This window comes from Callorhinus ursinus, unplaced genomic scaffold, assembly GCF_003265705.2.
Source record: "Callorhinus ursinus isolate GAN/ISIS: 27379988/994484 unplaced genomic scaffold, GSC_fseal_2.0 scaffold13, whole genome shotgun sequence".
Lineage (NCBI taxonomy): Eukaryota > Metazoa > Chordata > Mammalia > Carnivora > Otariidae > Callorhinus > Callorhinus ursinus.
The window spans coordinates 48,409,682-48,427,251 of NW_027397075.1; the positions used below are offsets into that span (position 1 = coordinate 48,409,682).

The following is a 17,570-nucleotide window of genomic DNA, read 5'->3' on the forward strand; positions in this document are numbered from 1 at the left end:
GTGGAGGCATCTGGATGTGGTGGTTGAGATTGTCTGTGCCATGTACCATAAACTTTCACCTGGTTCAGACCCTTTTCCATAAAAGTTTTAGCCCTGGGGCTCCCAGGCATGTGAACAGTGTGAATTCTGGCTCCACACTTGAGTATGGCACACATTTGAGGTTCTCATTTTCCCACAGATAGCCCTTTTTCCACCCAAAGTTCCAGACAGGTGTCCAGTTTCCTTTTTATGTCTCGGATATATGTGGTAGATGTCTTTTGTTCTGTGTTTGTCGGGACAGCCCGTTGTCACCCCGGTCAGAGCATGTGTGTTCCCCTCCTGTCGTCTACAGTGTATACCCTGTTCTCATAACCCCTCCTTCTGAGAAATGCCTGGGCTGTTTGGTCTCAGCTCCGACTGGCTGCTTTGTATTGTGTTCTTGTTTTGTTTTTGGTACCTGAGATTTTGAACTCTTCTATTTCTTTTTAAGTGTTGAGTTTTTATTTTAGGGGCACCTGGGTGGCTCAGTCATTAAGCGTCTGCCTTCGGCTCAGGTCATGATCTCAGGGTCCTGGGATGGAGCCCTGCATCGGGCTCCCTGCTCCGCGGGAAGCCTGCTTCTCCCTTTCCCACTCCCCTTGCTTGCATTTCCTCTCTGGCTGTGTCTCTCTCTGTCAAATAAATAAATAAAATCTTAAAAAAAAGTGTTGAGTTTTTATTTTATTATTATTTTTTAAAACTTTTATTTATTTATTGAGAGAGAGCAAGAGAGAGTGCATGATCAGGGGGAGGGACAGAGGGAGAGGGAGAGAGAGAGAATCCCAAGCTGACTCCCTGCTGAGTGTGGAGCCCGACTTGGGGCTTGATATCACGACCCTGAGATCATGGCCTGAGCCAAATCAAGAGTTGGACACTTAACAGACTGAGCCACCCAGGTGCCCCTTAAATGTTTGTTTAAATATTATCTCAACATGTTTGGTATGACTGGAAGTTTGCCATATTAGAGCTTAGTTCACACTATTGAATGTTGGCTTTCTAAACACTTGGGCTCTTGTGACTATGATAGGTTCCTGGAAATGGAATTAAGGAGACAGAAGGTACAAACATTTAAAACTTGCTAGAAAGTGCCAGAGTTCACAGAACAAGGTAGTACCAGTTTATGCTGCCTGTCCAATCACACGTGCCACTTTCTTCTCTCACTGAGAATTGGTGCTAGCAATTGTTTTATTCAATCTGAAGTTTTAACATTTTCTTTTTTTTTTAAAGATTTTATTTATTTATCTGAGAGAGAGAGAGAGAGAGAGAAAACGCATGCACTCGTGAGCGGGGGAGGGGCAGAGGGGAAAGCAGGCTCCCTGCTGAGCCTCAATCCCAGGATCCTGAGATCATGACCTGAGCTGAAGGCAGACATTTAACCAACTGAGCCCACCCAGGTATCCCTAGAGTTTTAACATTTTCATTAATTTTTAAAGGAAGAGCACTTATTTTTCGTGCACTGCACAGGGATTTGATGTGATAAATACAGAGGATGTCTCCCTTACATGCGTGAGCACGCTGCCCCAGCCATCCATTGGTACAACACGCAGGAGGCGCGTGAGGTGGTGCTGAGCCAGCCCCCTCCCCCAGGCAGCAGGACAGAGATGCAGAGAACTGAGGTCTGCTCACTGCACACATGCACAGCCGCGCTTGCTCTCTGCATTCGCAGGGGACGTGCGGAGGGACTGTCTGCTGCTGAGGGAGAGCAGAGGTGGGTGCCAGGTCCGGGATGAGTCTGTGTCATGGTGCCTAGTTTTCCAGTCTCACGGGCCAAAGTCTCTGGTGCGTGGTACCAGAGCGAGCGCGGCTGTGCATGTGTGCAGTGAGCAGACCTCAGTTCTCGGCATCTCTGTGTGCCTTGAAACTGAGATTCTTGCTCCACTTTTTTTTTTTTTTTTTTTTGCTTTCTGGGTGTTGACTTCATTTGACTCCTTTAGACTCAGGGAAAATTGACAACACTCCAGTGGTCCCTCACTGCTAGACGGTTCTCTCCTGCTTTGGAGAGGAAATCTAACCTGGACAACAGGAACTTCTGCCATAAGCACCTGGGATTTGGGCTAATTTTGCCTCTCATAAAGAGTCTTTTTAAATACTCAAAACTATCTCAATGTGCCTGTAGGTAGTAAGTTTGTCATTACCAGGGTTGTTTGGAGGACCACTTGATGATCTGTTGAATATGAGCTTGGGAAGTGCGGCTGGACTCATGGCCTTGCCCTTGCCTTCCGGCCCTGAAGGCCAGCCTGGGCCTGGTTGCTCTGTGTGCACTCACAGTCTCTGGGGCTCCAACTGGCCAGCCCTCTCTTGTCTGAGGACTGGGATCTTGTGGTGGGGAGAGGATTCTTGGCTTTTCTCCTAGGAGGATCATTTTGTGTATGTGTTTATTATATTTTAATAAACTGTTTACTCAAAACACGCACGCATGGGAAAACTCAAATGTTCGTTGATGCCAGAGATCAACCCTATATTTGATTTTGGTAAAAAGTTATGAATAATCAGGTGAAATGAAGGTTGAAGATTTTCTACAGCTTTTCTCTTTTCTTTCTTTTTTTTTTTTCTCTTAAGAGACGGGATGATATAGTGGAAAAGAAGGGGATTTGGAGTCAGACTGACCCGAATTCTCATCCAAAGTTCCACTGCATTCCAGCTGTGTGCCTTTCTGAAAGTTACTAAGCCTCACTCATCTTTCCTCATCCTCATGAAATAGGATACGACCTACCCCAAAGGACAGTAGTGAGGATTTGCGATGCTTTACGACAAGTATGATCTTATTAATCTCCACTTAAAAATCCTTTAATGTCATCTTCCTACTTCTTTGGATGAACTTAAAATTTATGTCATGACTTACAAGACTCAGCTCATCTCTTCAGCTTTATCTGGCTGCTCCCTGCTCACTCGGAGCGTCAAGCTCTCTCTTGCCCCTGGGCCTTGGAATGTGCCCTTCCTCTGCCTGCAAGTTCTTGCTCCTTCTCTTGGCTGGGTTAGTGCCTACCCATTCCTCAAATCTCAGTGTAGACATCACACACTCCTGACTGTCCCTGCCCCACCCCAGGCCAGTTCAAACTCCTCAGATGCTTTCCTCGCCATGTGCAGTCTTCATGCTGAGCGCGCATGCCACTGGGAATTGCCTCCTCTGGTAGATGGAAGCTCTGGGAAGGCAGGGGTGGTGTCTCTTATTTATTCTACATCCCTGCCATTGAACACAGTGCTGGCATGTAGTCAGTGCTTGGTAAAATGTCACTTAGTAGGTTCTCACTCCATGTTGATTCCCTTTCACATTAACCCCTTCCTCCCCTCATGACAGCTGTCTGCCTTGGTCATGGCTCGCGGAGTACTGTTTGTTGCCTATTTGGTAATGATGGTGACACTTCTGTAACTCAGCCTCGTCACGTCTTCTCAACACTTGGATTTAAAAAAATATAGCTGAAGATTTCAAAGTAAAAAGTTAAAAGAATTTCTCAGGAAATTAAGAAGAAACCGAGACTGTGACCCTATTACATTTCAATACATGCTTATAATTGTGAAGGTGTCGTGTGGGTTGGTACGCGACTGTGACATAAAGTATATGGGTTCGTACTCCTAATTGCTTCTCACTGCCTTTATCTCTTCCATTAAAGAACAAGTGCATCATGGAAAAAGTTCTAAAAATAGCGCCTGCCTGGTTTACGGAGGAGGGTGCTTATGACAGGAATTAAGCAATTGTTTATCTCGGGATGTCTGAAACCCCAAATCAGGCTTTATTTTGTGGCCGGAGCTTCATTCTCAACCTCGTTAACATCCTCCTCTCCCTTTTCCTTTGAATGTGCTTTTTCTGGCGGGGACTGGGTTTCTTCTCACTCTGTAGTCATAAAAACCAAGGTAATTTCTCAACAGAAGCAGGAGTTGTACTAAGGAAGAGGGAGGGGTCGCCTGGAGTAAGGGGTTTGGAGAACCAGGGTTTCTCTTTGCCCACAGGTGGAGGATGTTTGAGGTAGTCATGGTGGATGATGGGATGGTGGTGTTCGTGGGGTGCTCCCATCTGTGTCCCGAGATGATCAGTGAGGCCGGTTCGGTGGGTGAAGTGATGAGTACCCTGGGGCCACTCTCAAAGAGGAAGTCCCCCATGTTTGACTCTGGGTCCTTGTGCTGATATCGCGGGAGATGACAGCTGGTATTGCCCGTTAGATGGCAATTTGGAGGCTACTCGCTCTGCTGACCCTTGTTAGGACCCATCCTGGCCATGGTGGATTGGCTAGGTCTTTAGCTTCCCAGGAAGGCTGAGGAGTCTGCGCATGCTCTCATCCACTGCTACTCCTGTGTTGCAGCCCTGCAGCCTCTCTTTCCTGCAGTTCTGCGGTCCCTCTTGCCAGCCTCCCCGAGCTTCCGGGCCTCTTCTGCTCCTGCCACGCGGATGCCTGAGTACCTTTGCACACAGCAATTGATTATGAACCTCCCTTCTGTAAAATTCTTGTCTCTACATAAGGGGCACATCAAGGCTTGCCCTCCCCTTCCCTTATATTTAGGGTCATTTTCCAATTTTGTCTTCTGTAGACACCCCCCACCCCCGCGTTCCCCCAAGACACAAAACAACAACGAAAAGCAAGCCACCCCTAGGCCTGAGCCACACCAGGCTCCTCCCACCCCGAGCTCTTACCCCGCCTCCTTCACATGTCCAAGCCTTGTGCACACTGTATATGCTGAAAATGCCCTGCCTGAGCTTTGTCCGTCTGTGGCCCATCCTTCAACGGAGATCTTGACAGTCACCTCACATCTGAGCTCCCTTTTCCTCTGCTCCTGCGGTTACTTTTATCCGTGCATCTCTTCCCACTTTTGTATTAGGTGTTAGTAGTTTGCTTGCGCATCTCTCTTCCGTTCTAAACTATGGGATCTTTGGATCCTCGTAGGTCTCTTTCGGTGTCTGATGCCCATGGTTGCTTTTATAAGGGTCCACAGAATTGATGGGATCCGTGAGGCCATTTTATTTTGTCCTTCCCCCCCCCCAAATAAATGTACTTTATCAGTCTTCCTTTGTTCCCAGGCCGTTCAGTTGTGTCATTCTTGGTCCCTGATCTTTGAGGAAGCCAAGGCCTTTAGGCAAGCAGGATGTACCCCATGAGTTGATTGCTGGAGCCTTCCTGATTGTCATCCAGAATCTCCTGAATGGGAGAAGATGTTTGCACATGATCTAATAAGGGGTTAATATCCAAAATAGATAAAAAATTATATAAGTCAACACCAACTCCCCCCCCCCACACACATAATTCCATTAAAAATGGGCAGGGGACCTGATAGACATTTTTCCAAAGAACACATACAGATGGCCAACAGACACTTGAAATGATCCTGAAACAGTCTTCTACTTTATTTGCACAAAAATACTCATGTTTGGATATTGTTTAATGATTTACAAGAAAAATGTATACATTTGTATATACAGGTACACACTAATCTACATTTGTATTTTTATTTGACCTTAGCAGTATCTATGTGGTATAAGTGCTTTTAGCTTCATTTTTCAATTGAGGAAACTGAGGCATGGGGACTTGGCTTTGCCTGAGGTTGATCAGCTATGGAGCCAAGATCGACTCCATCAGGTGGAGGTTCTGCCTGGTTCCACCTGCCACAGCTGTATCTTGATTGACTTCCTATGTTTGCAGCCCCCCTCCTTAATGATTTCCCGAGCCACCCTTTGTTTTCTGACTCATCCTTCCCTCCTTCCCTTCCTGTTTTGCACACGTTTTTACATGTGCACACACGTTTGTGATTCACATTTTTGAATGTATTTTTTGTTGTCTGATATATGGTTAGTTCATCCATTCCAAATCTGCTTTGGAGAGCAGTGCCTGCATTTGTGTAAGTCGGGTCAGGATATTACTGTGGCTCAGTATAATGTCCTAGGTTAGACTTGTGCTGTCCAGTATGGTGACTGCTGGTTGCATGTGGTTCTTGAGCAATTGGGATGTGATTCATCTGAATGGAGAGGTGCAATAAGCTACATTACATACATTGGATTTCAAAGTTAGTCTGAAAAAGGGAATGTGAAATATCTCACTAATAACTTTATATATTGGTTATATCTTAAAGTCTTCATATTTGGGTATATTGGGTTAAATGATTGGGTTAAAATATTGAAATTAATTTGACCTGTTTCCTTTTACTTCTTTTTATGTGGCTACCAGAAAATGCAAATTGCATATGAGAGTCACATTGTGGCTTGCATCCTATTTGCATCCAGTTTGGACTGTGGGCTATTGAATCAGATTTGGGTTTGAATCTCAGGCCCACCACTTCATTAGCTTTATGGATTTGGGCACTTAGCATCCCCGAAATCATTTCTCTTATTTATAAAATAAAAACCAACATCTACCTTGCACGGTTGTTGTAAGGACTAAATTGTATTTTTCATGTAAAGTGCTCAGCCTAGAACATGGCATGGGAGCAGAGGGGTTAAAAATATGGATCTTGGCATTAAACTTGACAAGGTTAGCAACACTGGCTGCACCATTTAAAACCTTTCTGGGCTTGGACAAGTTATTATTATTTTTTTAAATTAACAATTTTTAAAAAATTTTTTTAAGATTTTTATTTATTTGAGAGAGAGAATGAGAGATAGAGAGAGAGCATGAGAAGGGGGAGGGTCAGAGGGAGAAGCAGACTCCCCGCTGAGCAGGGAGCCCGATGCAGGACTCGATCCTGGGACTCCAGGATCATGACCTGAGCCGAAGGCAGTCGCTTAACCAACTGAGCCACCCAGGCGCCCTTGGACAAGTTATTTTAATTCCCCAAGCTTCAGTTTCTTCAGTGTAAAATAGGGATGATAATAGTATGTACATCATAGAATTAGGAGTATTAAATACATTCATCTATGTAAAGGGCTTACTAGCTCAGGGCATAGAGTTAACATTCAACAAATGATAACCAATATTGTAATATCTAGGGAAGGGCATCTGCTGGAAACTCATGCTCTTAAGTGGTATATGTGGACTTTGGTTTTTATTTTTATTTCTTTATGACTGTACATATAATTAGAATAAGGTCTTAAGGTATAACATTTTCTATTGTCTTTATCATGGTTACAGTAGTGTTCTAAGAACATTCTTGATATTATATTTTTGTCTAGAATTATATTATTATTTAGGTCTTCTTTTATAGCCTCTCCTTTGATTTTATTCAGTCAGGCAGTCATTCATGTATTCAGGTGGCTTTTGTTAAGCACTTACTGTGTGCCAGGCACTGGGTTAAGTCCTGAGTATATGGGAGTGAGAAGACAAACCCCCTGCCCTCATGGAGCTTATAGGCCAGTGGGAGAGCCATCCGCAAACAAGCAAATAGATAAGGTGTTACTATGATTCCTGATAAATGCTAGAAAAGGAATAAATCTGGTGATGTGATAGAAAGTAATAGAGGAAGGGTAGTGGTGGGAGTCTGTTTCAGATAGGGTGATCAGGGAAGGCCTCTGTGAGATGGCGCTCGCACCTAGACTCAGAGGTTGGGAAGAACCTGTCCCTGTTGGGGAGGAGCATTGTGAGCTGCTCTAAGGTGGGAACAGCACTTCAGTATTTTTGCAGAAAGCCAGTGGGGTGAAGTGGTTGGTGAGGGGGTGAAGGGCTTAGGTGAGGTTGGAAAGACAGACAGGGACTCACATGTCATAGCACGAATGTAGATCTTATTTCAAGTTCAGTGTCATGAGCTAGAGGGTTTTGGTTGGGGAGGCGACATGATCTAATACAAGTTGCTGTATGGCAGACGACTTTGAAGAGGGCCAGCATGGAAGTAGGGAGAGGTTGGGAAGCTGTCTCCATGCTATAGTGGGAGGGGATGGGGCATTGGGTGGACTTGTAGAAGTAAGTTGGAGAATAGTGAATGGATCCTGAGTTATATGCTTTTGGTGGTAGGAGCAACAGAACTCCCTGATGGGTTAGTTCTGAAGGGTTTCCTGAAGGGAGATCCGAGGTGCACCCCTCTGTGGTACCCCAGCAGAAGGGAGTGGCAAGGGGAGTATTTCAAGAAGGAAGATGTATAAAAACCTGTAGAAAGCTGCCAAGAGAGTGAGTTAGATCAGGATGGGAGAGCTCACTGGGTTTAGCAACACTGAGATCTTGGTGACCTTGGGAAAGCAATTTCATTAGCTAGAGGAGGCCATAGTCAGATTGGGGTATGTGGGGCATGATGGCAGGGGGAGAGGTGGAGACACTGTGTTTACACTACTTTTTCAAAAAGTCTTTCTATACAGGGGAACAGCAGAAGAAGCTTAGCAAGGAAGGGGAGTTGGTTGATGTATTAAAGATGCTGACGGAATGATCCTGTGTCCAAGGAGAGGTTGATGGAATGAAAAGAGAGGGAATCATGGCAGGGGGTGGGTGTAAAGCACTTGAGGTGGGGGAGAGGGGTGAGGTTCAGAGCACATGGGAGGAACTGGCCTTTAACAGGAGTTGGGCACTTTCTCTGTTGAAACAAGGAGGTAGGTGGGTAAGGGTGGAGGCTGACTTGTAGACATTGACCATTGGAAGATGCAGGAGCCTTTCTCTGGTTCTCTTTTTTCAGTGCTTCGCAAGGGGAAACCATGAGCTAAGAGGGAGGTGTAGTGGAGGGCAACACTTAAGAACTTAGAGTGAGATGTTATCATCTCTGATCTACTTCAGCAGAAATTGCTTGCATGGTGACTGCCTCTTGACCCAGAAGGGTTTCCGGGTAAGGTAGTTTGGTCCTGCTTCTTTCTTAATCTAGCTAGGTGTGGCTTGGGAACCAGGGTAGTGATTTCAGGGAGACAGGCTCTGGCCAGTGTGGCTCATTTGGAACTTTAATTGGGAAGGCCTGGAGAAGGTCCACATTGGGCGATGTTGCCTTTGACTGGAAGCTGGCTTCATACGATGATAGGATGGAATGTTGCCATCACGCAGAGGTCTTACAGAAGAGCAGTAGTTTTTCACGAGTCATGCAGTAGAAGAAGAGCGTTGAATTAGGAAACTGGGCTCAGCCTGAAGGTCCTGTTTGGTTATCTATAATGTGACCGTGAGCAAGCCATTTATGTTCTGAGCTTACTTTCCCAATTTGTAAAATAAGAAAAGTACTCATCTCCCCATCTCCTGAAGTTGTGTGAGATATGATGATGTATGTCACTGTGCTGTGAACGGTATTTCAGGCTGTACAAATAGATCATGGAAACACTTGAAGCCTGGGAGCTGGCAGCCTGGCTTGTGCTCCCAACTCTCTGCTTACTCAGGCCTGGTATGACTCAGGCTGAGTCACTTCGCCTCTCTGAGCCTCTGTCTTCCCATCTGTAGAACTCCCCCACAGGGTGATTATGGGGATTCAAAAATACAGTAGAGAGCTTTGGAAGTAAAAGTGCTAGAGAAATGTGACAGTCAGACTGACGTCCCTATTCTTCATCTCAGGGAAAAGCCCTACCTCTATTTTCCCTCCAGAGTCAATCTTCAAGATGAGCATTCTTTGGTGTCATCCATAATGGCCTGGAATAAGCACTTCCTGTGGGCAGAGCCTGGGACAGGCGTTGTGGGCAGGGGGGCGGGGGGACAGGGAGAGGGTAAACTAGCAACATTATACTTGGTGAAGTCGTATCTGCATTTGGGGGACTCCCGGTCTGATTGGGCCCATAGGATAGACACAAGCTCACCCTTGGAAGTGCATTTTAGAAGGGCTGCCAGCTTTCTACCTTTGGAAGCTTCCACTGTACAAGACTAATCAAGTGGAAGGAATTAGAAGCACATGTCACACTGACAAGTGCAGAAAAGAGCTGGGGGAGAGGACTGGTCGCTGTGGCCCTGGAGACCACCACACCAGGTCGTTGTGGCTCCATGTCTGGTGAAGCTGTTCCTCTGCAAAGCTTTTGAGGTGTCAACGGATATCTCACATAAGGCAAACTCCTTATGGCTGGACACAAGGTTGTCATCCCGGCTCTTTTGACTCTGTACCCAGGGACTTCCTCCCTTTGAAGGACACTGACCCCTTTCCAGATAATGTTATTCTGAATGACTCTGAGAAAGCTTTTTCTCCTGAGGATGACAGTCATGGAGCTCCTAAGAGTGGTGTCCGGGTCTGAATCCTTTCCCACACATACTTCTGAGAAGGAAGGTTGGTCAGTCTCACAGGAATCTTTGTGATCAACATGCATAACTAGTCATCTGTCACTGTGCTCTGAAAAGACTAGTGGAGTCAGATAGTTAACTGGATGCAAAATATTCTTTTGACCAGAGATTTTTCCCTAAGAATATTGATTATCTGTAATGAAGAACTCTATGGATATTTCTGCCTTCCATTTTCTATAGATAATTGCTAAAGAGTTAACATGAGAGTGAAATGTGTAGGATCTCAAGTCAAACTACAAAAGCTAGGCCTTCTGGGAATCATTTGTAGCCCTTTTTAAAAAGATTTTTAAAAATTTATTTATTAGAGAGAAAGAGAGGGAACAAGCAAGAAGGAGGGGCAGAGGGAGAGGGAGAAGCAGACTCCCCACTGAGCAGGGAAGTCCAACATGGGGCTTGATTCCAGGACCCTGAGATCATGACCTGAGCCAAAGGCAGATGCTTAACCCACTGAGCCACCCAGGTGCCCCCATTTGTAGCCTTTAACATAAAGATTTGGAAAGACAATGTGTCACATTTATTCTTTTTTTTTTTTAAGATTTTATTTATTTATTTGACAGAGAGAGACACAGCGAGAGCAGGAACACAAGCAGCGGAAGTGGGAGAGGGAGAAGCAGGCTTCCCGCTGAGCAGGGAGCCAGATGCGGGGCTCGATCCCAGGACGCTGGGATCATGACCTGAGCCGAAGGCAGACGCCTAACGACTGAGCCACCCAGGCGCCTTGTCACATTTATTCTGATCAAATGTCCTAGCATCCAAGTCTACTCCCAGAATGCAGATACCCTGTGGTTTCAGTATAAAGGGCTGCATCTCAGTGATGGGAAGAAAGAAACTGAATATAAGTCCCCAGCAACCCTCTCTGTCTAGCTTCACACCTCTGTCAGTTTCCTTTGAACGCCTGATGTGGGATGTCAGTGGGGGGAGAGTCTGTGGTCAACTTGACAGTTTTGGGGAGGAATGAAGACACCGCTGACTCAGGCCCAATTCAAGCAGCACTTAATAGTGTCCTGGAAGACATGGGAATCCACTTAGAAACAATTATGGAGGGCGCCTGGGTGGCTCAGACTGTTAAGCATCTGCCTTCGGCTCAGGTCATGATCCCGGGGTCCTGGGATTGAGCCCCGCATTGGGCTCCCTGCTGAACAGGGAGTCTGCTTCTCTCTCTCCCTCTGCCTGCCGCTCTCCCTGCTTGTATTCTCTCTCTAATAAAAAATAAATCTTTAAAAAAAAGAAAGAAACAATTATGGATTATACTAAACTGTCACAGGAACAGCCATTTTTCTCTGAAAAGGTGTTTCGTCCTGAGGCTTGTTACCGAGAATCATGGAGCTCCAGGCGACTTTGGTGTGTGGTCAGCAGGTGGCTGCTTACTTGTGGATTCTTTTGAGTTCTGGCTAAATAGTCTTATCACCCAGACTGTATTTTGCAAACATACAATAAACCCCTAAGTAACTCACCTCCCTTTCCCATGCCTTTCCCTTAGCTGAATGCCCATGACCCCTTCCTTACAAGGCTTATAATTCATCTATATCCATTGACTTTTATTTTAATTTATTTTTTAAAGATTTTATTTATTCATTTGACAGAGAGTGAGAGGGAGAGGAGAGAGCACAAGCAGGGGGAGTGGGAGAGGGAGAAGCAGACTCCCCACCGAGCAGGGAGTCCAAAGCAGGGCTCGGTCCCAGGACCCTGGGATCATGACCCAAGCCGAAGGCAGACGCTCAACCGACTGAGCCACCCAGGCGTTGACTTTTAAAAACTAAACTTCTTATTTTGAGATGACTATAGGTTCACATGGAAGAAATAATGCAGAGATCCCATGGATTCTATTCAGTTTCCCCTGCTGGTAGCTTCCTGCAAAACTATAGTACAATATTCCAACCAAGATACTGACATTGGTCTGGTCAAGATACAGACTATTCCATTATCACGAGAATACCTTATGTTGCCTTTGTATAGCTACATCCACTTCCTTCAGGCCCTCACTCCCCCCCCCCCTTTAAGCCCCTGGCAACCATTGATTTGTTCTCTATTTGTACCATTTTGTCATCTCAAAGATCTTATATGATTAGAAGCATGCAGTACATTATCTTTGGGGATTGTTGATTCAGTCTCTGGAGATTCATCCAGCTGGCTGTATGTATCAATAGTCTGTACCTTTTTATTGCTGAGTATTTTCCATGGTGTGGATGTACCACAGTGTGTTTAACCATCTACCTGTTGAAGGACATCTGGGTTATTTCCAGTTTTTGGCTCTTATGAATAAAGCTCTGTCAACATTCATGTACAGGTTTTTGCGTGAATGTAAGTTTTCATTTTTCTGGGATAAATGCCCAGGAGTGTAACTGCTGGGTCAGGTGGTAGTAGCATATTTGGTTGCAAGACTCTTTGCTGGGGTGGCTGTGCCATTTTATATGTCTGCTAACAATATATGAGTGCTCTGGTTTATCTGCATTGTCATTTGGTGTTGTCACTATTTTGTCTTGTAGCCATTCTGATAGGCGTGTAGTGATATCTCTTTGTCATTTTAATGTGTATTTCCCTAATGACCAATGATATTGTGCATCTTTTCACGGGCTTATGTATCATCTGTATATGCTCTTGGGTGAAATGTCCCTTCATGCCTTTTCCTCATTTTCTGATTGGATTGTGTGTGTGTGTGTGTGTGTGTGGTTTTTTTTAAATTATTGAGTTTGGAGATTATATATTGTGAATTATATATTCTAGATACTACTTCTTTGTGGGATATGTGGTTTGCAGATATCTTCTCCAAGTCATAGTTTGTCACTTCATCCTCCTAATAGAGCATTCTGCTCTTGGTGGGTGGAAGTGTTTTATAAATGTCGACTAAATCCTGTTGGTTGATGATGTTGTTGAGTGCTGCTACATCCTTGCTAATTTTCTGTCAGGTTGTTCTAGCAGAGGTTGAGAGAGGACCGTGTGGATTTGTCTGCCTCTCCTTCAGTTCTATCAGGTTTTGCTTCGCGTGTATTTAGAGCTCTCTGGTGTATACACGTCAGGATTTCTAGGTCTTGGTGAACTGACCCTTTGGTCGTGATGTAAGATGCCTTTCTGTCTCTGTTGTTCAGCCTGGGTAATTTCTACTGTTTCCTCTGTCTCCTCCATTCTGCTGTTGAACCTATCCACTGAAATGCTTAAATTGGCTATTGTATTTTTGGTTCTAAAATTTACATTTGGTTCATCTTTATATCTTCTCTTCCTTTGCTGAGACTTTCTACTTCTTGGCTATTTCTGAGACTGTATTTTTTTTTTTCCATTTTGTTTCAAGCATATCCATAATTGCCTGTTTAAACATTTTTTGGATTGCTGTTTAAAAATCTTCATCAGATATTTCTGACATCTCTGTCATCTTGGTGTTGGTATCTATTAACTGTTTTTCATTCATTTGAGATTTACCTGTTTCTTGGTATAATGAGCGATTTTTGGTAGAAACTTGGGCATTTTGGATATTAAGTAATGAGACTCTGGATCTTCTTTAAACCTTTTGTTTTAAGTGCCTTCTTTTGAGCTGGGTATGGTAGAGGAAGGGGTAGGCATCCCCTCATTCCTCCACGTTGGGGGAAAAGTCCAGGTTTCTTTTTTTAAAGATTTTATTTATTCATCTGAGACGCAAAGATACACACACAGAGAGAGAGAGCATGAGCAGGGGGAGAGGGAGAGGGAGAAGCAGGCTCCTCGCTGAGCCAGGAGCCCGATGTGGGGCTCGATCCCAGGACCCTGGGATCATGACCTGAGCCGAAGGCAGATGCTTAACCATCTGAGCCACCCAGGCATCCAAAGTCCAGGTTTTTAACTCAGCCTCTACTGACACCTGAGGGGCGCTCCTATTATCTCTGGGTAAGCGAGAGAGTTCCAGTGGCCCGTTGAGCTTATATTGATCCCTCCCTGCCTTGTGGCCAGATGTGGCTTCATTACTGCTGGGTGGACACGGAAGTCCAGGCTCCCCACTGGGCCTTTTCCAGCACTACTCCCTATAGGGAGGAGGAGGAAGAAGAGGAGGTTGAGTGCTTTACTGAAGCCTTGAGGTGGGGGAAATCTAGCTTCCTAGTAGCCTTTGCTGGCCTGGGTAGCAATGGGGCTAAGACTTTTACTGTACTGCTTAGCTGTGGTTGAGTGGTTATTACCTGAAAGTTTTCTGTCTTTTGAGGCTGCCCTTTTCCCAGTTCCTTTGCTACAGAGTGGGCTTTTGTTGGGACTTTTTTGGTCTGCACCTATGGGTCATTCTAGGTCCCTGGCTTCTTCAGCTCTAAGTCTGGGAATGTCTCAGGCACAAAGAATACCCAGGGACAAATAACACTGTGTTATTCCTAGGCAGTTTGCTTTTTCTCCTTCACCTTTCAGAGTCTTAAGTTTGTGTTATATGTAATATCCAAGGCATTTAGTTGTACTTACAGGAAGAATAGAGAAAAGTATGTCTACTTTATCTTTCTGGAAGTGGAAGTCCCATTCAGTTTACTTTTCTTGGCTTTATTCTTCTAAGTCAGTCCGTTTTCCTGCCTTGAGATCTCAGGGCCCAAGCTTCTTTAATCACGCTTGTATAAATTTCTTTTCATGGGAAGAGAAATTAAAAACCCAAGCCTAGGAGAGGTCTGTGCATGGGTGGGAGGGGTGGAAACAGTTCTCATATGCAAAGATGCACATTGGGCCCTCGGTGGATTTCTGGCTTTCTTTTACTCACCTTTTAAGGCCTGGGGCCAACCATAGAGGAGACAGGGATTTTCAGATTATTTACTAAGGGGTCCTTATATCCTCTAGAGGGAAAAGTAAGTTCCAAGGACACAAGAGGAAGTTTCACCCAGAGATTTATAAGAACCTGTAAGTGGCCCAGAGGAGCAGCTCAGGGTTGGGGGTGAGGGTCCCTTTCAGCTTGGCCTGGCCTCTGAAAGTGTGGCTTTTTGCTTTTGACTACTGAGGGTGAAACCCATCTGTGATACTTTCTTGGAGCCAAGCTTCTCTGGACTTCATCCTTCGGTGTCCTTAAAAGTCTGTTCCTTAGGGAAATGTAACATCAGTGTGGAACGGCATGTATATCTAATCCAGCTAGACCTAGTTGGGGATCTGGTTCCATCTTTTGCTAGCTGTCTGACCTTGACATTCAGTCATCTACTTAAAAACCATCATGTAGTGCCGACTCTGGGCCAGCCACCATGCTGGGTTTGGGGATAAAGTAGTGGGTACCTTTCATTGCTCCCTTTGCTTTACTTTCTGACCATGAGCAAGTCATCAGCTGGTTTACTTCAAAAATATATCAAAAAATTGGACTACTTTTCCCCATCCTCTCATCTCTTTCCAGGCTGTTAGAATAAGTTCCTTGATTCTGTTCTTCCCTCTAATTATTTGCCTCAATTCATTATCTACACAACAGCCAGGGTAATCTTTTAAAAACATGCACCAGATTAATATTCTTTTGTTAAACCCCTCCAGTTACGCTTGGACATACTGAGAATGAAGTCCAACCCCTCCTCATGGCTCACTAGGTCCTGCGTGGTCTGGTTTCCACTTCTCCTCTGATCACATCTGACATCCTTACCCCCCCCCCCCGCCACCCCGTCCAGTGGGCTTCAGTCATGCCAGGCTTCTCTCTTGCCTGAGAACATCAAGCTTGTCCCACCCTGGGGTCATTACGCCAGTTACGCTCTCTGCCTCGGATAATTTCCCTTACAAGTTTGAATGGCTGGTTTCTGGTTGTTCATTCAGGTTTCAGTTCCAACGCTGTCCCTTCCCTGCTCCTCATGTCACATTCTATCCAGTCACCTGTTCTCCACCCTTGCCTCTTAGTTAGCTCTTCCCACAATTGGAAACTATCTGGATTCGTTTACTAGACCAAGCTCCACGAGAGCAGGCATCATGTTGTTTCCTTCCTTGCTGTCCTTCCAGTGTCTGGAACAGTTCCTGGCACAGAAGAATAAATATTTGCTGAGTAAAGTTGCTTAATTCTCTGGGGCTTCAGTTTTTCCCTTGTTACACGGAATAATAATTGGCTAACGGTACAAGGTTGTAGTTAGAATTAAGTGAGAATACGTGTATGGGAAGTACTTAGTACAATCCTTGGCTCACAATAAGCCAAATAATAGTTTGTCATTGTTTCCTTATAATTATTTGTATTATAATGTTCATTTCCATTCTCCCATCCTCCTCTAGTACCTGTTCTTGCTCCTAATGATCCATCTGTAGTGTCATGAGCATTTGTCAGTGGCAGATGCTGACTGGTTAGATGCTTGCAGTGGAATCCTAACTTACTTCTCTTTTGACTATGTTTTTCTGCAGGTTCTGCAGCTGGGCTCAGACATCCTTCCCCAGTACAAGCAAGAGGCCCCGAAGACTCCCCCTCACATCATCCTACATTACTGTGTTTTTAAGACCACGTGGGATTGGATCATCTTGATTTTAACCTTCTACACAGCCATCCTGGTCCCTTACAACGTCTCCTTTAAAACCAGGCAGAACAACGTGGCCTGGCTGGTTGTGGATAGCATCGTGGATGTCATCTTTTTGGTGGACATTGTGCTGAATTTTCATACTACCTTTGTTGGACCAGCTGGGGAGGTGATCTCTGACCCCAAACTCATCCGCATGAACTACCTGAAGACGTGGTTTGTGATTGACCTTCTGTCCTGTTTGCCATATGATGTCATCAACGCTTTTGAGAACGTGGATGAGGTTAGTGCCTTTATGGGTGATCCAGGGAAGATTGGTTTTGCTGATCAGATTCCACCACCCCTGGAGGGGAGAGAGAGTCAGGTACATGCCTCAAATCTCAGACCTTGTTGTCATGTCTTGAAAGTTGAATAAATGTGGGTGGTCAACAGAAGAGTCATTATGTGGGTGGTAACTGGCATGGCTGATGTTTGGAACAGAGGGAGCATGCTTGATAGATATTCTCGCCTGCTGTTTTTGTCCTTTGGAGGATTGGAGGCCCTGCATGTCTGTGAATGGGTGTGGAAGAGACCAGAGGCTTCCCTTTTATTTCATGTGGCGTGCAAGCCACTGGCTTGGGGTGGTGGGGCTGCAGATGCAGGCATGCATTGCCACTGTGCTGGTGAAACTTCCACTTGGTATGCAATTGCTGTATGTCTACCTATTGATTATTCTAATTATGGGGATTTTTCTGTCACCTGCTGCTGACTTTTGGCTGTTTCATAACTAATTAACTCCTGGCAACAAGGATGCTATTTCCCCCCCAAGTTTGCTTGCTATTTTTTTTTTTTTTTTTGGTAAATGTTGGAAAAAGAAGTTGTTTCTGTGCTAAAATGAGTTTTGGCGGTGACCAATGGCATTCAGTCGTCCATACTCTCCCTTGTGTAAATTAGCTGAGGTAGTCAGACTATGGACAGATCTGGCCCTGTGACTAGGAGGGGTAGTACTGTTGCTGGATGACGCTGCTTTGGATGGTTAGTCCTGCAGGCAGTGGAAGGAATGAAAAGGAGACAAATGCTCTGTGAGTGTGTTGGAATT

At 45.1% G+C, this 17,570-nt stretch overlaps 1 protein-coding gene across 5 annotated transcripts in view; it reads left to right on the plus strand.

Moving 5' to 3' along the window:
* The window catches only part of KCNH1 (potassium voltage-gated channel subfamily H member 1), a 378,415-nt gene that overhangs the window by 62,106 nt on the left and 298,739 nt on the right, over window positions 1–17,570 (plus strand). For 4 of the 5 annotated variants that reach the window (XM_073900230.1, XM_025877844.2, XM_073900232.1 and 1 more), the window contains one exon: window positions 16,383–16,856. In XM_073900230.1, coding sequence (XP_073756331.1) covers window positions 16,383–16,856 — 474 coding nt within the window. The remainder of the gene's footprint in view (window positions 1–16,382; window positions 16,857–17,570) is intronic. The other variant, XM_025877845.2, reaches the window with a different exon arrangement.